Genomic DNA, 24,591 nt, shown 5'->3' with positions numbered 1-24,591 from the left:
CAAACATGTTTCCAGCCTTAAAGAACTGGAACAGTTACTGTCTGCAGGCATAACTCTGTACAAAGCACTGCATGTGCCTGTACAGCTTGACATATTTTTTATGTGCCATATTGAGTTCCATTGGAACATTTTGCCTTGTGTTGCATCACTTTGATGCAAGCTTCTCCAAGTGGCTTGCAAAACACAAGTCAGCAAGTATGCACTTAAATGTCGTTTCAACAAGGCAGATCTGCTAGGGGCTTTGTAAGAATCACTAAAAGCACCTTTAGAAAAGTGCTTTTTTCTGTCAAAAATATGCAATGTCAAGCTTAAAAATGCATGAAAACTGCATTAAGTAATATGTTTAGTGACATCTGATAAGCTAGGTAAATAAACTTAGTATTTGTCTTGTGACTGTTAGAGTGAAATTGTCATCCACTATCCAAACTCAAAATATCCAGGTTTGCTGAACTTTTATTTATTTTTACTTGCAGTATGCATGACAGACTGGAAGTATATCTCCAAAACATCAGTAAGAAAAAAATAAATCAGTTTCACAGTCACTTTGGTACACATTAGTCTCATAAAAAATATTGAAAAGCAAACTGAATTGGCACATCTTTAATATTATGTTAAATACATACAAAACACTAATAAAATATCCCTGATAAACCAAAGTGCATATAGACATAGTGCACAATGCCCAGATACCTTATTGCACCATTCTCTATAGCCATCCATCTCTTGAAACATCACTAAACATTGTCTATTTAAAGGTAACAGTCATGAATATATTTATACAGTTAAACACCAAATTATTTTACATAACAGTATTCAGTGCCAGATACGTGTCTTTGCTTTTTCACCTTGTCATGTAAGTTTTTAACATGTTTCAAGAAATTATCATATTAACAGCAAAATTTAAGTATGTGATCACATGATAATGACAAGTTGGAAGTGCTACACTGTTGAAGATCCAAAGATTCAGAAATGCCACTTCTGTAACAAGCATGATCAATGCAATGAGGAAGCAATTTGCTCCACGACTGCAGATTTAAAGTTGATACGCTTCGACTATTATTACTGACTGTCACAAACAGTTTTATGACTTGTGAATTCCAAATCTTCAACACAAACACGTACAGTGAAGCAACAATGCCACTTAAATCTCAGTAAATCAGGTAACAGTCCTGTCTTCATGAAGGTATGGATATGCACTGTGCAAATTAACCTTGGATTAAATTTACTGCCTTCTGGTAGTTATCGTTCAAGTAAAAACCCTCCACATGAAGATCAACTCAAGATCATCTGTTTATATTTAAAGCTGGATCTGGTAAATTAATGCCATTTACATTTCAACATTAAGGCATTTTTCTAAAATTCTTCTAAGCAAAAAAAGCAATAAAAATTGAGGTAATTCTGTAGTAGTTCACACTGTTATGTTTGCCAGTTGACACGTCTATAGAGCACACACACACACACACAACCGTACCACTCACGTCAGACATGCACATGGTGAAAAAAGACCAAAGAAGTAATGAGTATAAATAGCTTAAACAGCTCCTTGCTGAGCAGCTGGAGATGTCAGAGTCAATGAGAACGTCCTACTGCCTCCCCCACGTAAACCAAACCAACACCACGCAACCTTCAACACGGACTGTGCCCGTTTCGCTTCGTTTCTGTTCTAAAGTGAAAGTAAACAAAACCGGCAAAAATTGTGTGATGGGAAAACGTCTGCAGCTTTCCACGAGGAAAAACATGTCAAACCACCACCAGGAGGCCGGCGAGAGCGGACAGCATCATAGCAGCACTCGGGTACCAGCAGAAACCAAGCGCCTGGTACCGGTGACCGGCATCCACAGGTCACAAACACAAATGTTGGGGACAGGGATAAAAAGGGAGCAGCAAAGGTGAGTAAAGCAATGGCACCACAAAGGAAAATGGAATGGATAAGTTCTTTCATTCAACAGGCTACCCTGTCAGAAAACTGAAACTACAGAGTCATGAGATTTAGGGTCTTCAGACAAAGGAGAACTTTAGCACTACAAGGTGTCATTATTGTGATGTGATCACATTCACAATAAGTTCTCAGTTTTGCTATCAAACTGAACATCATGAACCAGTAAGAGCCTTTTTTCACCATCACCAAGCAACAAGCAAACTGATCCCAGCTCCCCTTCAGAGGACTGCAACATACCTTGGAGATCCAACTTCACACATCCAACACTTCAAGACCTCCACCACCAGTGCTACACAAGCTCCAGAGAAGAAAGACACCGAGCACCAAGTGCCTGGTGTGAAAAAAAGATTCAGCCCAAGATTTAAACTTGGCAAAGTCAAGGGAATTTTCCGCATAGAGAGAAGAAGAGAGCAAAAGGCAAAGTCCACATTCGATGTGGCATGCATTTAAGGGCAAAGGCAGAGTTATAAATGGGTCTTTTACTTGAAGATATTTTCTGGATAGGGTAGTCTGGATCAGGTCTCGACAGCCATTGTATCATGTAGGTTTTCTTTGAAGGATCAGAAACATTTCCTAGAATAGAGGGAAAAAAGATACAACACAATATATATTAACACTAAGAAGTTGACTTGTCACAGGTGGACAAACTAAGAGAAGTGAGCAGGCTCAGGTGGCAGAGGAGCCGAAGGATGATGGCCAGGCTGTGTGGTTTTGGGCAGGGGGTTGTTCTTTCAGTTTGCTCCAACTTGTGCCCAATACCTGACAACAAATGCTGAGAGCAGCCCCCAAGGACAGTTTTCCAGCAGTACTTCTCACAGCACCATTAACTATCTCCTAAGATACATCTGGTTTAGTCTAGTTATGCTGTCTACTTAATACCTGTGTTGTGCAGATTGCAACTGGCAGCTTGGTCCTTAATTGGGAATCAAAAGTTACCCCAAGGAACACATCAGGAATAAGGGAAAAACATGAATTATTTCATAACAGGAGCTTGCAAAGAAATCTCACCGGTGTCATCTGCAAACAGCAGAAATAGCTGAGAAGGCAGAAAGGCTAGAAAAGTCAAGTGCTTACTTGGACATGGAGGTAGTCTGCAAATCCTTACATTCTCTGGTTTAGCTTCTTTGCAAAGGCCAATGGCGTTGTCTCTGGTCCGGCACAGGACTGGGCGATCCTGCGTGCCATTGCCACAGCTGACAGAGCACTGAAAGGATATGCACCAGTTAGACCCCAATTCATCCTTTGAAAACAATGGATTAGAAATTATTTTTTAAATTTTAAACCACTGCACTTGATTTGAGTCAACATGGTAGGTTATTTGAACCCGTGCAGTACCTTCAGTAACTACACAAAAGGGAGTGTCACTGATTTTTGTGGCATGCCACCATCTAACTCACTTTCCGTGGCATTAGCAGCAGTGGAAGCCATAGACCCTCTGTACAGGCATCAGTTTATTGACTCAAAGCACTTGGACAGAAAGCACAGAAGAAACTCACCATGATTTCCTCCCTTGCTTCATTAGGAATTAGCTACTTGAGACCCCCAGAAAGAGACTGACCTGAGACCAGGGTCCTATTCTCCACTGTGCTGGACAAAGCTCCCGGTTGCAAGGCCTCCTGCCCTCCGGACGGTCATTGTTGCAGTACTTGGTGTGAACAGACCGATTTGTGTTGTCGTGCAGGGGTTGGATGCACCGCACAGATCGCACTTGGTATCCTGTTTTCCCACAGCTTTTGCTGCAAGGCTCCCACTCTCCTGTAACCCATCTGGGTGAAGGAAAAGAGAGGAGGTTAAGCAAAATTCTCTGTCTGCTCTAATTTTGTTTATACCACAGTCAAAGCTGTTCACCATGAAACCGTAATAGATTCATTTACCAATTGAATTCCATCACCTTTGATTTAATGTTACGGCAGATTTAGCCGTAAAATACCTTGAAAAAACTCATACAAGATGAAATTTGCATTTTTTTTTTAATGTAAAGGAAGCCTAAATGGTCTCAGACTGCATATAAATGGCCTCCCTTACTAAGTCTGAAAATACGTTAGTCCCATTGGTCTGAACTGAATGGAATGTGTTTTGCTGAACACTTATGAGACCTTTATGCTCACAGTATTTTTGCCTTTCTTTCAGTCACTCAAAATACATTTTCCCAAACACAAATTTAATAGTGTTTAATTCCTAACAGAGAATGGCACTGCCTATTTTTGGAAAGGAAAAGTAAGGAAGCATTAAAAAACCCCAAGGAGCCAGGGCTTTGAATTTACCCACTATGAAATTTCAGCTTTGTAGGACTGAGTCACCATTTTAAAATATCACATTTATGCTGAAATTAGATCCAACTCGACACGAGCTTTTTTTTGCCTTAAGGGCATCTGGTAGAATATTTCTCCAGTTTTGATGTTACACAGGTAAGGCTGGGGTTTGGGCATGGCTATATAGTGCTCTCCAACAACAAGTCCTTATCATTTTCCCCATCTTTCCTTTTCTTGCATACAGTTTTACCTATTATCACTGTAAGATGCTCTATGACTGTGACAGCATGGCATTCAGTCACTGCTACAATTATGTCAGATGGTCCCTGTGAGCATCTGTAAAATCAAAGCTCTGCTGAAGTACCACAGTGCAGACAAAGCCTCTGTTCATTTACCTCTGAGATAAGCATCACTCTTGCTTTGCTTCATTTACTTTCATTTCAAGCTGCCCCCTCCAAGACTGTGTATAAAAATCTAGTCTGATTTGTTCTGTCAGAAGCAGCCAACCCAAGGGTGCTGCTGAGCCCCTGACTCCTGGCAAAGTCACGAGCTGTGCACCAGCCACCCCCACTGCTGCCTTCCCATAGGGACCCACGGGAGTGAATCCCAGCGTCAAAAATGTCTGGTTTTGGGGAAGGCACTCAACAATCATTAATCAATTTGGACACTGGAAAATGTCACCCATGGTTCCTAATGCGGTATAGATGGACACTTCACTGATCATCAAAACTGGCTTAAGAATTGCAGCTGCAGATTGTAAGGAACTTAGGAGAAACAAGGACAGACATGGACTAGAGGAAATTCAGGAAGCAGACCGAAGGCTTGGTTATAATCCAGGAAGATACACAGCATCCTGTAAATATTTACAGAATGCATATACCCACAGGACGGAAATATTGCTCAATGTAAACAGGATCCATGGGATAAACTTCATAAAAAATATATGGAGTATGAAGAGACATCCTGAGTTTGAAGAGTTTGTCCTAAAGAATTCATAAAATCCTAGGTTTATAAATAGTCAAAACACCATAGGCACAGCAAAATGCATGAAATTCCCAAGTTAAGGAAAAAAGTGAAGTGGCAATTTCATCCAACTTTCTCTTTGTAACCAACTGAAATTTCACAAGCTGTGGAGGAAGGAGACAGCTGTGGAGCCCAAAGCATGAATTCTAAGATGATTTCTGAGTCAAAGATGATTTTTTTTTCCATTAGCAGTGAAAAAACAGCATATTAGTTCTGGGTGCTGCAAAGCTTCATAAAATCTCTTAAATAATTGCCTCTCCTGTGTGCAAAATACTTCAATGCCATTCTGTGGAAACAGGTGACAGAAGCATTCAGGAATCCAAGTACAATTTAGGATCCCATTGAGTCTTCGTGGTTCCTGGGTCCAATTATATTTGCAGCTGAAAGAAGAGTACAGTCCTTTCCAGAGAGTCTGAGATACGGTCGTTAGGTCATTACTTCAAGTTCCAAAGAATAAATGTTAAACCCTGACCCATGCTGAGTTTATGGGGTATAGTTTCTTGACTTTTCTCCTCTTTAAATCTATTTTGAAAGGAAGTTAGGAAATATTGAGTGATACATTCTACTTATTTGCTGTGCTTCCTGGCATCCAGACTGAGTCCCCAGAGGTAAAAGCTGAGATCAACACACTCCGTCCTCATTGCAGTAGCAACAAGAGGAATATGAATCCTACCCATAGCAGGATAACCTGCTGCCAGTCAAAAGGCACATGACATTTGTGAATAAAAACATTCATAACAACTGCAGGTACACCAGGTGTACCAGTGTGCCATGCTGTACAAGGACAGCCAGAGAAATCAACCAGGCCAAACGTTTTTCCCTGTGTTAACATGGCCAAAAATATGCTGTCAGCTTGAGGAAGATTTGGGTTTGGTGGGATGTATGACATTGGTTTTCTTATGTAGCACTCTATAAATTTGTTCTCGCACGATTAATTCACACTGCATAAAATCAACTAGTATAAACTGAATTTACATCCATTTTTTATTACCTCAAGATGGTGTGAACACAAATGTCTGGATCAAAACTGCACTTCTTTTCTAATCCAGCTTATCTCAGAAGTAATAGGAACCAGCAGTCCCAGAAATGGCATTTCTACTGGCAGAATACAGCATCCCATCCTCACAGCCCTGGGTCTCTATAATGATGTGCAGAGGTTCGTAAGAGCCCTGACGTTAAAGAGACCATGCATTAAGTTGGAAAACAGAGACCAAGCTGCAGTCACCTTCCGTCAGCTGACAAGAGCCAGCGGGGCACAACGCCTACTGCAGCTGCCCTGGGCACCGCGCAATGCTTACATGGGCTGCGAGCACTCCTGGAGGTTGCACACCCTGCGAATGGGCTTCGGCTTCGGGATCAGCTCGCAGTAACTCCGATGAACCATCTTGTGGTCCGTCTTCCTCCGGCAGCCGTATTTCGTGAACTGGAAGCCTGAAGAAAGACACTCCTCTTATTTTTAGGGCTGGCAGCTCTTACACAGGAACTGCCCATCGCACTGAATAAACGCTTGAATTCATGTAGGCTTAGCTCCAACAATTGTTCAACTCCTTTGTTCCTCGCTAAGGCTATAATGCAGCAAAGCACCACGTGATGTTTCAAGCCACATTAAGAGGCTGAAGCCCACCCATCATTCTGGTGAACATCATCAGGGCCTACATCCGATGCCCAAAGCAGGATCTTCACATTGTGAGGTGCACATCCCAGAGGCAGACTCACTAAAGGTCTGGCCCCAACGCACCTTGATGTTTGGCCCCTCCATGCCTCAGAGGCCCTCACCCAAGTCTTGCACACTTGGGCAAGTCTTCCAGTTTAATTAAAACAAGTCAGAAATGAGCCATCCCAGATCTGCCCAGGAGCCACTTCAGTTTTCTCTTAAACAATTTTGAATGCTTTGGGTTGATTTTTTTTATTTTTTTATTTATTATTATTATTTTTTTTACCTCCTCCACAAGGTCTTGAACATTGGGACCACTTCTTCAGAGCCCATTCATACGACACTGAGACCTCTTCCAAAACATTATTGTTATCTACGTTCAAGGAATCTTCATGGATCATGTACTTGTAAGTCAGAGATATCTTGGCACCACCGTGAGGAATCACCTAGGAAGCAAAACAGATGTAGGGGAAAAAAGATTTGAAGACCGATTTCAGAAGCTATGCGAGATGATGTGAAATAGCAATCATCATGGTTCAGATCTAAAAACATCCCCAGAGGGATTTAAACCGTTTAGCTGCACTCAACACGTTTTTTTTTTCCCTGATGAAAAAGTATCTCTCTCCTTGTGACACAGTTTATAAACTGCATATTAAAGACTGTTGTTGATTTAGACTGATTTTTCTTGCCAGCATTGGACTGACTTCACAATACTAAATTTTTTCCATATCCCATCATAAAGGAAGGAAATGTTCTACTAAAACGATGATTAATAGTTCCACTAAAAGAAAAGGCAAATTCAAATGCACTGATAACTGAAAGAAGTGAAGAAAATTGCTTGTACTTCTGATAAAACACAAATATTCTTATGATAATTCTGGGAATTCTGTATGGCTTGTTACTTAGTCCTGATAGAAGTATAAATCATTTAGAGTTTTTTGCTATCACAGTGCACCAAGACAAATGCAATAGAACATAACTCAATATGAATAAAGTGTAAAATAGGGGTCCTTTGAAAACAATTTTCATTCCTCCTGTAGGGTTCAGCTGGTATAGACCAACACATTACAGTTACTTTAAGAGAGATTCTGAATCAGCCTGTTCCTACTTATGGTAGTCATTTGCTATTTTGCAATGAAAAAAGAATACAGTCACAAGGGTTTTGGAAGTGCAGAACTGGCTGTGCCTTAACAATCTGAGCCTGGAAGCAAGAGAATCCTGCACTGGACTTTGCAGGATATATTTTCAAAGCATGGACAGGAGGAGGAGTTCTTAAATCTATCTGATATGAACCATTTTATTTTTAACTAATGCTCCCACGACAGATACATTAAGTACGCTGGAGAGTCTTTACACAGTGACCATTTTCTTGGCTAGCTGCAGGAAATAACCAGGAGAAATGGCTGCTCGATACGTTACCCTGAGTTATAACAATTCACGTACACAGCAGTGAATTAGAAGAAAGGAATTAAAATACATCTTCTATTGTCTTATAAGTGAAGCAGATGTCTTCTTTTAACTCACAAGAGGAATCTAAAATATATTATAGCACATTATGGCTCAGTAATCCTGACATTGTGTTCTGAGGAAGATGGTTTTCATTTGACTTACCAGAATAACTATTCCATTACGCAGAGGCCCCATGGTCTGCACGGTTTCTCTATTATCGTCATTCCGATATTCCCACTCCACACCCATGTCAATAAATACTTTAGAATCTGGCACGTAGTTGTCTTCACTTAAAATGAATCTTCCCGTTTCACGATTTTTAATTGCTAGAAACAACATGAGATATGTGAATAGTGGAGGTTTGCTTCTCATCTCTGGGTTTGTTCTGCTCTTGTCCCAATGGGAGGAGCAGAAAAGGCCAGGCACAGCAGTGCGCATTTCCCTCTGTTCTCTCACAGGTTTGGAAAAACTTTTTCAGGTGTTTCACTGAACTGCCAGTGCTTTCTTGCTCAGCTCCTTCAATTGTTCTCTTTTTCTTTTGTCTTTTTCATAGCTCGCTCAGCCAGAAACAAGGCCAGCACCACCACAGTGTGCCTGCCTGTTCTCAGCTGCTTCTCATCCCATTGGCCAAACCCAAGCCACCGTGATGGCCAGTTCAGGGTCCCATGGCTCCTCAGCTCTTTCACATGTGGTATTACCACTCCATGGGGAAAAGCCTACTAGGCTAAGCCACAGTGATCCTCACTGCAAGAGAGAGAGAGGCTGGAATTTCTATTCCTTCTGCTCAGGTACAGTCCAGAGAGGTTGTGGGTGCCCCCTCCCTGGAGGTGCTCAAGGCCAGGCTGGATGGAGCCCTGGACTGCTTGAGCTGGTCGGGTGCAACCCTGCCCATGGCAGGGATGGAACTGGAAGGACTTTAAGAACCTTTCCAACCCAACTATTCTGTGATCCTAGGAAGAACCTTGTCTGGCCCTGTGAGCGATGGCTCACATCCCACAGGACAGGACAGGAAGCATTCACTGGTGAGAAATTCGACCAACTTGCAATGCAATTAGTAGGCCATTTGCTGCGAATCTACTTCCAATTAATAACAGCCCGGTAGGCACTGCTTCTCATCAATTACACTGCACTGTAAGGAGAGGATTTCAATTAACTCCTAAGCTGTGTGATTGGTTGGGCAGCCTTGTGTCAATACAGCTAGCTGTGGGGCAGGGTCTGAAAAAGAACGAATGTACTCTTCGCTCTTGGATGGAGCTCGGTAACAACAGGATGGAAAGCACATTGGAAGATAATGCACTGCAGCCAATAAAGTAATTCAGCTCCTCTATCAGCAGCTTTCACACGTGCGGGGATGTTCTTGTTAGGACTCCAGGGAACACAGCACAGGGAAATCGAATTGCCAAACAAGTTTCCTAATTTAACATACTTGAAGGAGGTATGTGGTGTGGGAGGATAACGGGTAAACAAATGCATAAACATATTGTGAGGCTCCCAAGATAAAAATAAACAGCTGAAAAAATATTCTGACCGAAAATTTGTCCTACTTGTTGCACACTTACCGAGATGATGACTGGTGGCGTCCGATTCCTGTATAAGTAAATGTCTTGCCCCAACAGGAATTTCAAACATCTTAATGTGTCCTTTATTGTAGTATTTAAAAAGATAATAACTGGTTAGTATGCATCAAACAGGAAGAGTCTGGCTTAGGTTTTAAATAAACATTTCTAAAACCAGGGTGTACCACAGAAGCTGAACCTAATCCAGCATCACTCCCACTCCTATTTCTGTGCCAGGTGATGGAGTACAGCGGGGACAAAGAGCTTGAGGTCAAAAGAAAAATGCCTTATGTGCCGTTTGCTTCAGACTAAAACATGCTTCGAGTGCCATACACACCCACAGACATGGGTAGGCTTGCATGTGACAGTGAGCAATAATGACATATTTCTGCAGCACTCGGATGGAGCAGCCAGTGACATCAGCAGAGCCTATATCCATCCAGTGAGGACCACAGAAGACCTCTTCTATGCATGTGCAGGCCCTGATATCAAACTTACATAATCACTGGACAACAGTCTTATTTCAAAACTCTAGATATGTCTCAAAGTGAAGTCCGGAGAGTTTATTGGAATTAGTGGTGCCATGAATTACTTGTGATTGCTTTGGTATTTTTCAGGAAACTTTAGGTATCAGGAGAAATCAAATGAAAACATTCTGAATCCCCCAAGACAAACAATGAATGAACTGACCTTGTTTCTTTGGTACTCTTGAAAACGTTCCTTTCACCACTTTGCAGTGGGAATTATCTCCTCCGCAAACACCGCACTTATCTTCCTGCTTCGTGGATCCTATGACCCTGTCACACCCAACTTTCTGTGCACAAAGGAGAAACACAGTCACTTTCACTTATTCAAGCTTCAATTCAAACGAGTCTTCACCTCAGATACCACAACTCAGACTTCTGTATGAGCAAAGTACAAACTGCGGTATCCAAACAGATGTTAAGACCTGCACTTCCAGTTCATACACAGCTGACAGTCAGGTGATTAGATTTTGATACTGTGCCTCAAAGCGGTCCTCATACCAAAGGAAAGCAGCACTGTGAAGTGCACAGCCTCAGCTTATCCTGAAGCAGAAGGTTATATTCCAGGAGAATCAAAGCGTCGGTGGGAGGGCAGGACCCTCCATCAGGACTTTGCTGAGTCAGAGCCTCGAGCTCTGCTGAAAGATGACCTGAGGCAGACCCCAGCTAGGAGGAGCTGCTATTGATTTCTTTAAAACAGCCTGATCAAATACAGAGAGAATGCACAGCAGCCGTACCTTAGCACCACTTTCCTTGAGAGCTGTGGCAGGTTCGTGTGTTGTTGTGCATTCTGCCCCCACTAAACCTGAGCAGGAAAAGCTTTCGTTGAAAGCTAATTGTAATAGCTCTTCTTGAAACACTGCGTGAAATATTCCTTGTGTAGGTAGGCGCTGTTGGAATTGAGTCACATGCGGTGTGATGGCAACTGTGAATATCACACACAATGTTGTGACAATAAGCCTAATGAAATCTCCTTAATACCCGAAGTGTTATTAGATCTACTTAAACACGCATTCTTAGTGAGAAAAACTCATTTTCATTGTTCTCCCAGTGCTAAGCTCTGAAACAAGGCATCAAAGCTTACCAAGCAGTCTCCCCGCACGCAGATGCTGTAAGCGTCTTTGTAGGAGCAGCGGGTCCCATCGTGGACCATCCTCTTCATGTACACAACATCCCCTGTCTCCTTGGATTCGCAGTACAGGTGGCACCTTTCCTTGGCTGCGGAAGAAAATAGTGCTTGGTCAGCTCTAATAGTTTATGTGCTGAACTCGATTGTGTGACACTATGCTTTTTGTGGCAGTGAAGAGCAGACGGCCATTCTATTAGATGAAACAAATAAAGATTCTGATGGTTTAACGTGATTAGACCTTAGGACACATTTCCCACCATTTAGAACAGCCATGAGCTCACAATTACAGTAGTTCAATTAAAATAAATCTTCACAGGGCCATTACATTCTTCCTCTGTACAGTTCCATGGCCTCTGCCCTCTTTAAATGAAGTTCTTGTTATTGCTCTTGGTGTTTTCATGGCCACTGGGTATTGGTACATCAGAGACCTTTGCTACTGCTGAGCAATACAGATACGGCACGCAAAAAATGCACTGGCTGCACTAGTAAAAGAGGTAGTTTACTTTTCTCGTGCAGATCCTTAACAGAAAAGCCCTAAGACAATAACATCAGACCTAATGGATCCGCATGTAATAGGAACATTACACTATGCACAAGGCATAGATGTGTACACACACACACCATGCCTCACCAAATGCATAAAATACATTCATTGCAGGAGATATAAAGAGAACACCCAAAGGTCTGAGCAGATACCACTGCTCTGTACAAGGGCTTTATTCCCACTGCTCTGTGAGAATGGTAAATTTGCAGCTGTCATTAATTAGGATTAAACGCTCCTCCCTGTCCCCACCATAGACAAAATGTACCACATGTGCCTAGCTGAGCTGCTTGTCAAGAGCATGGATTTATGCCACTTCTGAGTCAGGGCTGTGTTATCCGCACAAAGTATGTCACTGCTATGCCTTGCCTGTACAAAAGGCAGTTTTAAACACAGCTTTAAACACAAAAGGCCCCATAACACAGACATATGGAAACCCAGCAGTGGCCAGTCATCAGTGTTCAGATTGGTGAGCTGTTTTCTGACCCAGAAGCCATTGAATTTAATAGAAAATAGCTGATTAGTTTCAGCAGTCTCTGCAGCAGACAGCTCCAGAGGCAAAGCGAAGGTCTGAGCAGAAGCAAAGGTCTCTGGGCCACAGTGTTCCTTGCCCTCTCCCGGTGCCAGCAAAACTATTTCATGAAACTGAGCTGTGAGGCTGCATCTGCTGCTCTGAAAAGGCAGACAAGATTGGCGTAAGAAGAATGAGGGGACCCTGAGAACTGATCAGGAAAAAAGTCAGACAAATTAATGACAAGCAATTTGCTATTAACTTCTGACAGTATCTCCTCTCTGGAATGTGAAAGGATTCACCTAAGGTGACCCTTCCCCTCCCTGAGACCTGTGCTGGGCCAAGCACAGCTCAGGGACATGGGACATGTCACCTGTTCCCTGCCATGCCAGCCCTGTCCTGCATGTGAACTGACCCAGCCTAAAAACAGTGAGCAGTCTGCACTGCCTGTCAAACAAGAGGGGACTCGTTGCCATCTGCCTTTTTGTTTGTTAAAAGCAAGGTTTCAGCACAACACGGCAATAGGATGGCAACGGTCTTCATGCCCCAAACCAATTAGCTGCACTTCTGCTGGCAGTTAAAGCAGAAAAGTTAGCAGCAAAATTAACATTTTTGTTCTCAGAGGCGATCTCTGCCAAGATGCTGGAACACCAGGATGATCGTGCTGGTTCTCACCCAGCTCCCCTGCAAACCAGTGCCCTACTCCAACAGTGCCCAACAGCGTCTGCAGGAAGATGGAAGAACAAAACAAAACACTTTCCTGAGTCTATTCTTCAAGGTTAACTGCAGCTCAGGGATCCCCAGGTCATGGCTGGATCTGGGTGTTTAGCAGCTTTAGATGGATTATAGACCTTTCAAAGATTTCCCTAAACCACTCTTAAAATTTCTGGCATCTGAAACACCCTTGTGGCAATGACTTCCCATTTAATACGTGCTGCGTGGGAAAGTACTTCCTCTTGTTTGTTTTAAATCTGCCACCTGATAATTCTATTTCATGTTCTCGGGCTTGTGTTATGAGAAACAGTGAACAATTATTCTGTGTGCAGTTTTTGGTGCCCGAAGTCCTAACTTGGCCATGCCAATGGCCACACCAAGGCCCTATAAATCCCCACCTCCAGGCTCCCATTCCAGCACTGCCCACACTGAGGACAAGAAGCGGGACCGCTCACCATCAGCATGCTCGTAGGGCAGCCAGTGGTGCTTCGTGTTCTGGTACTCAAAGTATGGATCCCACTGCCTGCACTGCTCCTCTCTGAAATCCTCGAAGTCCTTAGGGCAATCCTGAGTGTTGCAGAGCTGGAACTCATAGCTCGGCCCCACACACGTGCGGCCTCCGTTGGCTGGACTGCAGAGGACAGAAAGCAACGGTTAGTTCAGTCATTAACAGATGAACCAAGCACCTACCAAACCCTGTGAGACACAATCTAACTCCCAGCCATGTCAATAGGAACATGATGAAGCCAGCAAGGTATTTCCAGTACTTCCTTCTCACATTTTATCAGGACTTCATCTAGTTTAATGATTGCTCTGATGTTTGCTTTCTGTTGGGAGGCGCCTCTAGAAAGGTTTCTCTCAATATACACCATTACAGCTGGGATAAAAGAAGCAATCATTTAAAAACCTGTCACTATTTCTCTCTCACAGAGCAATTTCAACAAGTTGAGCCTCCAAGCACTTGAAATAGGCAACAGAAGTCATTCTCTTGGTGTGGTTTGGGAAAGGAAAGCACAAGCAGGTGAAGCGACCCATTCACATTCCCTCCTAAGCCAGCAGCAAATCCAGCCATTCCTATGTGTAAATAGATTCTACAACTAAAACGGAGCCCACAGTCATAAAGGTCACTTCCGTGTTGCCAATGGAATAAGGCTGAAATTAGAACTGACAAATTTTTTCTTAACAGAACAATTTCCATCAGAAAACGTGGCTTCATCATCAAAACCGAGTTGTGCTTTGGAGTTTTTTTTTTTTTTAATATCAACAATGAGATTATTTTCAGTACTAAAGTCAGGTTCAATCACTTCATCCTGTCAAAACACGTTCAAAAATTGTTTGGTGAAATCATTTAATTCTGCCCACTGCTTCACTTCTTGCAGCCATAATCCTGATGTTTCATGATATAGGGGTAATCACATATTTAATATCATTTGTACATACCTATCTATATTAAATATATCATAGTTTCAGTGTTACTGAAATTAAGTCATTTTACATTATTTCAGTGAGCCATGTCATCAGAGCAAAACAATTCAATGTTCTTAGGATTAGCTTTGGGGAGGGTTCTGCTCTCTGGAGCTTTGCTCCACCTTGGAATGAAAACAGTTTGAAGATGTCAGTATATTCCATGCTGTAAGACTTTGTTTTTGAAATATTAAAAAAGTTGGATTAATTAAAAAAATATATATTTTTATACAATCCAGTTACTGACGTTATTTCACACTCATGCTAGAATAAGACACATATAGGGCTCTGAAGTACTACTTATGCAATAATGTAATGGCACTTTCAGGATCCTTTTAATGGCATAGCCAGCTCAGTGGATGGATAAACTAGCTGATAAAGATGGCTCAGGTCTTGCCAAAGGGCCCAAAGCAGAAATTCTGCCAACGTATCCTATAGGTGAGATCTAAGAAGCAACCTTGACTGTATTATCCTAGTAGTAATTCCGCAAGGATTCTCAGCATGCATTCACTCCACGTTAGAAAAACACACAGGAATCACAAACTCACTGCGGATTGTCACACTGCCGCGTCCTGTACTTCACCCCCGTGCCACAGGTGCGAGAGCAGGAGCCAAACTTACTCCATGCCCCCCAGTGCCCATCCTGCTTCAGGATGTCCGGTGTCAGCCAGATGCAGTGACCTTTAAAGCAGTGCTAAGAGAGAGATAGGTACAGAATGAGTAGGTGGGAGTTTCAGAGGTCCCTTCCAACTCTAAGGATTCTATGATTCTAAATTGTACCATTGGTGCAACAGTTTTCATTCTGGGCACAAATATTGGATTTTTTCACCTCTCCAGGAGAAGGCAATGAGAGTCGCTACCACACTGTGCCCATGATCCCCAACTCCTTCAGATCTGACGAACTTACACAATTTCAGTCGTCCATTTATGCTCACAGAACTAGAGACTGCCCAGTTTGTTAACCCACTCTCAGCATCACGTGCCTCCATCAGTACAGCAGGGATTTCGCCATAACCGGTAGAAATTCATCTAACAGAAATGGCAGAGTCCCAAACCATGCAGGCTAAAGGTAAAACTCTGCCGCTGCCATTGCACGCAGCGATGACAACAGCTCCTTCTGCAGCAGTAGCTCCTGTAACGCGGCAGTGAATGTGGTCAGCAAAGTGGCATGAAAATAATGTCACTTCACATGTTAGACACTGTTGATATGACATAGAGAACTCTCGCAGTCTCACTGAAGACTCAGTAAAGCTGACCAGAATGCCAGGAACCCTTCACCAAACACTGCCCTGCACAGCCCCGTTCTGGAGCAATCACTCCCTGCCTATGGCTTTCGCATCTCTAATGGCTTTCTCATTTCTCTTACCCAATTTTTAGTAGTTGGTTCTACATGGACTTCAACACGGAGTTTCCTAAATGCCCCAAACCCACAAGGCGATTACACATTTCTTTAAAAGTCTTCGTAGCCTCTATGCTTATATCCATCAATTTTAATGAGATCTTGCAGGATACAAGGCAAAAAAAAGCAAGTGAAGACATGATAGTTTGCCTGATTTTTGGGTGGTCTTGTGTGGAGCCCAAAGTTGGACTTGATAATCGTTATGGGCCTCTTCCAGCTGGGGGAACTCTATGACTATGACCCTCACTACTGTCTCCTCCCATTAAAGACATCTGCCACCATCCTTCCACCAGTGCCTAGCGAAGGAAGTCTTCCTTAGCTGAAGTCAGGATGAATTCTTCTCAAGGATCACAGATCTGGGCTGCTTCTGCTATTGCTGCTGCTTACATAAAAGTCTAGTGACGGGAAGCATTGCCAGCACTACCGACAACTTTGCATGAGGCCATCACGTTCTGCCCATGCTGGTGGCTGCTGGGACAGGGCTCTGGCTCACACACGCAGATGGCCACAACAACAAGTGCAATCAGACACTTACTTTCCTTAACATTCAAGTCAACAACAACATTTTACACAGCTTAACGAGCCCTGGAATTCGGGAATTTGGCAGGAGGCACCAGCTGAGCATATGGCTGAATGCATGCTGCCAGCAAAAACAAAACCAGAAGAAATATAACCAGAGAGCATTTGTAAGCGTAGAGCGATTAGTGAGCTGGAAGACAAATTTAAAAGGGACGGATAATCATTAATAATGCTGAATTTAAAGAGAGAATCATTAGTATAACGGTGACAAGACACAGGTTTCCGATTTGCTAATCCGCTCAACGATTGGCCCTTTACTCATGTAATTTATTTTGCTACTGATTCGGTTGGACAAGGGGTAGAAAACAGAGCAGAAATTAGGTTTCAGCTACTCGTTATTTCTCATGACTTCAAATATTCAAAGTCAAAACCCACGAAGAAGATGAGTTACCACAAAGCCAATTATAACAATCCTGCTCCAGAGCTGCAATGGGCAGATTTTTCTCAGCTATTTGACAGAATAAGAGATAATTCAGCAAAGCATAAAAGAAATGCGAAACTCTAATATGCTAATGCTGAGCTTCAGTGCTGTACCCTTCAGGGACGATGTACTCTTGGCTTTGTAGAGGTTTGCTTCAGCAAATACTGTGAGCCCTGAGTGGGAATGGGACCACTGGGGTGATGCAGGGGAATCCTGCCTGGCAGGTCAAATTTCAGCCGGGCTTGGAAGAAGATGAGCTGCACTGGTTCCTGATCCCTGCTTGTTTCAGCATCCTTTTGTCAGGGTTCTGCATCCCTCAGGTCTCAGATCCACATGACTCTGCTTCAAGAGCCACGTAGCGATGCTCCAGGATCCAGCACTCAGCAGAGAGGAGAGGGAGAGACATATGACGCTGTGTTTGCTGTCTCTTTCCCCTGTTTTAGCCAGAAGCAAGGGGATGTGGTTTGCAATAACCACGAACAAACCACCTGTTTGACACTGTGACTCGTTCCTGAACTGGAAAGCAAATGTGGAAAGTGTTATTGACTTTGCTGTGTAAAGAAAGGAGCAGGATGGGATTTTGCTGGAGAAGTCGGTCCTGCGCTGCCTGCTGGGAAGTGGAGAGCCACGAGTTTGTGTGCAGTGAGTCAGCCCCAGGCCGCGTCTGGGCTGCGGACTCAAAGAAAGGAGCCTACAAAAAATGAAATGATTCACAATGGCGTCTTATGCACTGCAGACCTGTGCAAGAAGAGCACACGGAGCAGAGATGAATCCGTCTGCAGTGCAATAAAGGATGCGAGAGCTGTCCCATCCTACTGCCACCGCACTGACTGCGTAATGGGGTGGGAAGAAGCCAACTCCAACCGCTACTCCCTTCATGAGCGGGGTTTTCATTTAAAGCGTGAAGCATATTAAAGCAATCTCTCTTTTTTAATGAGGGGAAAAAAATGGGAAAGCGCAAATTGTTTTCTTACTGGAAGAGAAGATGACTTCTCGTGGGCTCGCCAGTTCTTCTGGCGAACAGGGCAGTCCAAAACAAGTGCAATTTCCAGGAGAGGAAGCTTAAATCTCGCACAGTAAAACATTCCACTGCTGTTTTCAGCGCTTCTTTGAGACAACTGCTGTGAGAGCCAGAAAAAAAATAAAAGCCTGTGTGTTCCTATGGGCTTCCCACAGCTGCATGTTCATTTTTCATGAGAAGACTTGCAGATTTCCTTCAGTCTCTCTACTTGCTGTGCCTGCCTCCCAGCCCAGCTATGGCAGTAATCCCCACTCGGCCCCACTGCGTCAGGACGGGGCTTTTGCTTCAGTTCCACTTCCCATCGCATGCGGGCTGGCCTGCTCTGCTCCATCTGTTTGAGAATGCTCAGTTGTAGGGGATAACCCCAGAGCTGCAGCACGGAGCTGTCTCGGGGGCAGTGGTGGTTCCTGGTGTAGAACCTGCCCCTCTCGGCGCTTCTGTGGCGGCCAGCACAGCGCTCACCCATCTGTGCCCTGAGAGGTCAGCGTCCTTGGGAGGAAACCACCTGGACTGCTTCGAGCACACTTTGGTGTTTTCAGAAACCCCTTTTTTTCTTCCGAGTAATACCTTTTTATTTCAATGATCATTCTCTTCTCCTCCTGATAGAGCAAAAACTGCAAATCTGATCCACGTGGTGTGAGTGTGGGAGTACCGGCCGGGCTCTTGCACAGGTGCCAAGTTAACCAGGAACATCGGCTCGGTTGGCACAGGAGGGAACCAGGCTCTCACCTCTCTCCAAGGAACAAAATCAGGAGTGCGGGTGGTGCAGTCCTCTGTGCTCCTGGTGGCAGCGAGCAGATGGACTCGAGCATGCCATCCCCTGCATGAGCGACTTTGTTTATTTCTGCCTTCTGGAGGGCAGTCATCTGCTTCAGCTGATACACACCTCTCCCCAGAAGAGTAATAGCTTTTAAAAAAAAAAATGGAACAAGGAAAACTGATGATATATTTCTTAAGACAGCCTGGCTTCCAAAGCCTGGGGCTACCGGTGGAGCTGACAGAATTGTATACAAGTAAATAAATCATCAGCTGAAAGCGTATGTGCTTTATTTTCCTTAAGTGCAGAATGCTGTGCAGTTAAGCTTTGCATAATTACCTCTTGTCTGCATGTTTAACCACGGCAACTCACAGAGCATCTCTGGTTCCACATTAAGACTCCGCTCCCCATGTGCTGAGCTTCACACACAGCCGTCACTTATTTCATTGGAGCTAACGTGGCTGCTCAGAAGTGCAAGGTGCCACATCACTGAAGCTTCAGGAAATCAATTCTGTCTCTCCCCTTTCAACCCACTTAAAAAAAACAGGTTGAGAGCTACATAAAATATTCTATTTCCTTTAAAATTCTACAAAAATAGCAGTTTTCTTCTCTGGCTGGAAAGCCTTAAGAGAATATTATACTTTTCTATCACTAAACCCACCGAACTATTAGACTGCTGTCAATTAATGTAACATCTTCGTTTGTACAAGGAAACTCACTTCAAAATTCTTTTTCAATAGCAGAACCTCATTCTTTTGGCAACTTCTCTCAAATGAACACACGCAGAGAAAAGCTTACAAATATTTACATACATTAAATGCACATCTATATGCATGCATACACACACACATACATCCAGCACTACAAAGTCTAATCTCCCTTCCATTTCTAAGCTGCCTCGCCCCAAGGCAGGCTGGGCACGCAGAGACGTGGCCCTTGTCAGTATGGCTGCTGACAGGGTGCTGCAGATCTCCCATCTGCCCTAGGTGTTCTTGGCCATGGACCATCAGAGAGGAAGGAGGCAGCTGGACTGGGTTCTCCTCAGCAGCATCTGCTGAGTTTGGCAAAGCCATCAGCTACCAGCTATCTGAACAGCAGGCTCAGGGGAAACACCTGAGTTCCATACGCCCCTTCAGTCTCCCGACCATCACTTCAATTTCAGGCATTGGGACTTCTCAGCCGCTGCAAAGCCACGATGTTCCTTCGACACATCAGCACCAACTTGATTGGCCTGAGCTTAAAATAGGCGCTGGGAATTAGTGGTATGAAATCATGAAAACTGCACGCCTCTAAGGCAGGAGTCAAACGGGTCTCTTTGAATCACCATCTCTGATTGCTTGTTTGTGTTCCCTTTTTCTGGCATTAGCCCAAAAAACACAGCGGTTTCAGTTTGAAGTTATTTTTTCTCTTCCTCATATGCTGATGAGGCGCCATGGGAGATGCTTCTTGGAAGAGACTGCCACACGGCAACCGAGTCCCAACTTCAGGCAATGTCTGTGTTTCAGTCACGTTGCTTTCCGCTAAGAGTCGCTGGTTCTATCCAGATTGATGAAGACAGTGAACAGAGAAAGGCTAAATAAAAGGCAGGGATGAAAAGGAAAGGAAAAGATGGAAAAGGACTGATCTGATGCACCTCTGTTAAAACACCCTCAGCTCCTAATAAGAACGCTGGTCAAATGCTGAGCCGAGAAGCAAGAAGTTCATTGTAACACTCTAACACTCTCATAATGTATTGCTCAGGCTACAGGGTCTTATCTAACTAAATGGTTTTCATTTTATATCATTTTCTCAGGTACTGCTGGAAGGCTGCAATGAGTTTATTTATCAAAAAACTGGGACAGCTCCTCTGGGAATAAACCACTTACACTCCTATCATCTACGGAATGCGCGCAGCCCCTCTTGCATCTCCACTGAGCTACAGCCTTGCTGTCTGGGCAGCTCGCTGAAGCCTTGGATCCTAAGTCCCAGTCCAGAGAAAAAAGTTCCCGCTGAGTTGCATAATATCCTGACAGACTGTTTATAATGGAAGCACTGGACTGATCCTTAACTGTATGATTACAAGTTTCTTTTTTTATTCTCATTTCTGTCCAAATACTGAAGAATGAATGGCTTGGGGAAGTAAGGGAAGTGACAAGGTGGAACACAGTTGTGTTTTTCTGGGATTTTCATGTGTTTATTTAATATAAAACCAAGATGTGGAGAAATGTCTCAGGTGAATCCAAAGAAACTGCCTGAGACTGTGTACTGTAATTTAAAAATGTATGTATTTTCAAACATGAAACAAGGGTGTTATGAGATAAATAACCTAAAGAAGAGAGGACCAAAAGGGAGTGGCTTATTTAGAGCATGGCTTGCTAGGGAAGGAATTTAGCATTACATTATGCTTTCACAAAAAAGACATTCCAAACCACAACAGCAGTTGCTAATACGGTTCATTTATCACATAAATGATGTCATCCGTTGGGTTTTACAAACATCCTTCCAAGTAGCAACAACATCTTCCCCTCAGACCCTGCGCCCACAGCCCAGCGAACGCAGGCTTTTTCAGCAGACTTCAAAGGAATTCAGATCCGCTGCGTGCACAGCGTGACCTCCGCGGAGGGGTAACTGAGAGCTGGAGCAGGCGGAGGCTTTTGGGACAGGAGCTGCCTGAGCCCTTGGCACTCTGCTCCTTCCCTTCACAGTTCCTCACGCCTCCCTTGACTCTCATCAAGCAAATCCACCTACGCAGATCTGCCCTTCTCTGCTGCTCATCCCTCTCCATGGTCATGCTGGCTCTCTCCAGCTCTCACTCAACTCCCACGTCCTTCCCTTCCCTCGGGGCAGGCACTGCAGCCTTAGCGGTGGCCGCAGTCTCCAGGACCTCACAGCTCAGCCCCCTCAGCACCATGGAGGCCAACTGGCACTGCTACATCACTGACACAAATACAATGCTTTGACCATGCACTTTGACCAGGCAAGTGAAAATTTCCTCATTTTTGGCTCTACAGCGACTTGCTGAGAAGCCAAGGGCAATTCACAAGTGTGCAGATACTGCCATGCCTTGCCCGAAGACTGGGTTTGATAGACAAAGATGTCATGCAGCACACACCAGCCCCGGCCCATGCCTCCTTATTAAATTCAGGAGTTTGCCCCACATCTCAGCTGATTTCAAGTCCTCAGAAAGTTTTTCCTTTGTTAAATCGACCCCATCTTTGGCCAAACTGGGACTTGGGAAGTGGCAAGTTGCAATGCAGCTCGCACCCAAACCTTCCCCGAAGCCTTATGGAGGGGACTAAGAAAAGTCACGAGGTTTTCTCTTTACACCTTCCCCATTATATTCTCCAGTCCTCTGTTCCCTGTATTTGTAAAAACAAACTGGGAAGAGAAAAACCTGCCATTTCTGCACTTGGTTTTAAGGATAACATCCCCAGCTGCACACACACAGACTCCAACACGCACGGCACCCGCTCCCACCTTTCCTGGTGCGCACATGGTCCCGTCCAGCGGAGGCCCTTTCTTTGTTTTGCAGAAGTAGGGGTTCTCAGGGTGGCTACACCACAGCTGCTTACAGGGATCAAATGTACGAAACTGAAACACAAAAAGAATCAAAGTGGGTGATGCTTTGATGGAGCTCTGACTTCAAACCTCAAGCAAAACTGCAGCACGCGGTTGGATTTCCTTATCCAGCTCTCAAGTGTCAGCTATGCTGGCTAATTCCTGAGGAACACTGTGAAATAAGTGTGTCTGAACTTGCAAAAATCAAGAGTGATTCTGAGGTGAGATCCTGCCTGCAGTCAATGGAATAATACTGGGCAAAAACAGCTTGATACCAGTGGCCAAAGGCAGACTGAGCAAAGGGGGAAACCAGTTCCCTGGCTGATAAGGCACACGCTGCCTTTTCTTACAGTTTCTCCAAATGGTACTGCTTCATTTGACAAACAGAACAAACAGTACTTGAGTACCCATGGGAGAAGGACGCGAGCCGCTCCTCTCGGGAGGGTGGAAGTCTGACCTCGGGCCCAATGAGTAACTCACCATTTCACCTACATTGCAAGTGCTTGGCACGCAGAGAATGAGAGCAGCCCACCACGAAATATAATAGACTGTAACGTCTGAACGTGCTCTTGGCCGCTCTGAACAAAGAATAGAAAGCCTCCCAGGCTCCGGAGAACAGCTATAAGGAAAGACCCTCGTTGACAGGGACATTTCTCCAAGGCAGCATCAGTGGGAACGTGTCAAAACACAAAACTACAGCTGATGCTTAAAAGGTTTTCATCCATTATCTGGAGACACAGCTCGGCACACATAATCCTGCAGATGGGAATGAAAGCAGCAATGTTCTGCGTTAGCAGCTGCCACACCAGCTGAAAACATGTCGTTCCATTTAATATTTGCGTCCTGCTTGAGGAGCTGGAGGTGGGAGGCACAGCCCCGCTGCAGAGGCCGAGGCACTGCAAAGTGCACCAGCCCTGCCTTGCTTGTATAAATTTGGGCTTTGTCTCCTGCTTTCCCAGTATAACAGAGCCAACCATATCATCAGGAGTCCTTGCAAGTTGTTCTCTTTGCTGTCATGCTTATTTTCACAAGCTAGGCATCAAAACGCATCATTCTTCCCACAAAACTGGAACATAAAAGCATACTGCCCTGTGTTAGCACTACAAGATGTGACACCAAATCCATCTCCTTCTCATCAGGGTGGGAGTTTTGTAACAAAATAACTAGCTGCCAGCAATAGGAGGCTCCACAATACAGCAAGCTTGTTTGCTTCAAGCCTAGAAGTGTTTATGCAACTACAGCATAGCCATTTCTGTAAGTCCAGTTTTTGAAGAAAGCGCAGAGGTTCTTAAAATAACATATTTGTCAACATTAAGTTGTTATTTCTTGCTTAGAGCTAAGTGGGCACAACATCCTCCCTCGTGGGCTTCACTGCGCTGTTCCTATTCAGGACATTTCAGAGACACTTACAACACTCCTGGATGAGAAAGAGCAGAGGCTGAACTTAAGTACTCACAGCTGTGCACATCATGTAGCCCAAACCAAAATCAAAACGGCACTGTTCATTCATGGAGTAGTGAATTCCTGGCAGCTGTGGAAGGGAAGGCCAGTCATGTTCGAAGGGATCATCGCGCAGACAATCGTAGGAACTGCAACAGGCAGAAATTACAGTAACAGATGGGGCTGTGAGACTCACAGTGTTTGTGGTTTCAGTGCCGTCTTGCTCCAAACAAAATAGAGCCTACTATTTCTCAGACTCCGGTCATGGACAGAATCTAACATTGCAATTATGTTCACGTAAACTTTATCATGTTGTATCCACCTCTAATGTATTCTATGTTGGGATTTTTTTTTGGGGGGAAGGGGTTTGGAAATCTTTCCATTGTAACTTCCACACAGCTTGCATGTAAATTCCTGTTGGTTCCCAGGTTCCCTATGAAAAAGGAACCAAAGGAAGAATCCACATGAGACCAAGAATGAAAGAATACTGAGTTACTTTTCCATTCGTGGAATTCCTTACCACCTGCAACTGCATCTTGAGTGCAGTTTTAGAAGCAGAAGCCACGGTAACCACCCAGGAACACTGCTGAGCTTGCCATGCTCCTGTCCCCTACTGAGAAGCAGTGACTCATCTAAAAGCACGAGTACTTCCTAGCCTGCATAAATGCTCAGGATTGTTCC

The 24,591-nt window shown here is 44.1% G+C and overlaps 1 protein-coding gene across 1 annotated transcript in view; it reads right to left on the bottom strand.

Moving 5' to 3' along the window:
* The window catches only part of ADAMTS2 (ADAM metallopeptidase with thrombospondin type 1 motif 2), a 169,587-nt gene that overhangs the window by 4,344 nt on the left and 140,652 nt on the right, over nucleotides 1-24,591 (bottom strand). The window contains exons 9-21 of the mRNA XM_021410855.1: nucleotides 23,927-24,059; nucleotides 22,390-22,503; nucleotides 15,305-15,450; nucleotides 13,748-13,923; nucleotides 11,482-11,615; nucleotides 10,564-10,687; nucleotides 9,877-9,957; nucleotides 8,480-8,643; nucleotides 7,155-7,314; nucleotides 6,513-6,645; nucleotides 3,498-3,705; nucleotides 3,014-3,143; nucleotides 2,423-2,512 (exon numbers count right to left, since the gene is read on the bottom strand). Coding sequence (XP_021266530.1) covers nucleotides 2,423-2,512; nucleotides 3,014-3,143; nucleotides 3,498-3,705; nucleotides 6,513-6,645; nucleotides 7,155-7,314; nucleotides 8,480-8,643; nucleotides 9,877-9,957; nucleotides 10,564-10,687; nucleotides 11,482-11,615; nucleotides 13,748-13,923; nucleotides 15,305-15,450; nucleotides 22,390-22,503; nucleotides 23,927-24,059 — 1,793 coding nt within the window. The remainder of the gene's footprint in view (nucleotides 1-2,422; nucleotides 2,513-3,013; nucleotides 3,144-3,497; nucleotides 3,706-6,512; nucleotides 6,646-7,154; nucleotides 7,315-8,479; nucleotides 8,644-9,876; nucleotides 9,958-10,563; nucleotides 10,688-11,481; nucleotides 11,616-13,747; nucleotides 13,924-15,304; nucleotides 15,451-22,389; nucleotides 22,504-23,926; nucleotides 24,060-24,591) is intronic.

The sequence above is a fragment of the Numida meleagris genome, chromosome 12, assembly GCF_002078875.1.
Source record: "Numida meleagris isolate 19003 breed g44 Domestic line chromosome 12, NumMel1.0, whole genome shotgun sequence".
Lineage (NCBI taxonomy): Eukaryota > Metazoa > Chordata > Aves > Galliformes > Numididae > Numida > Numida meleagris.
This window is presented reverse-complemented; position numbering and strand designations above follow the sequence as displayed.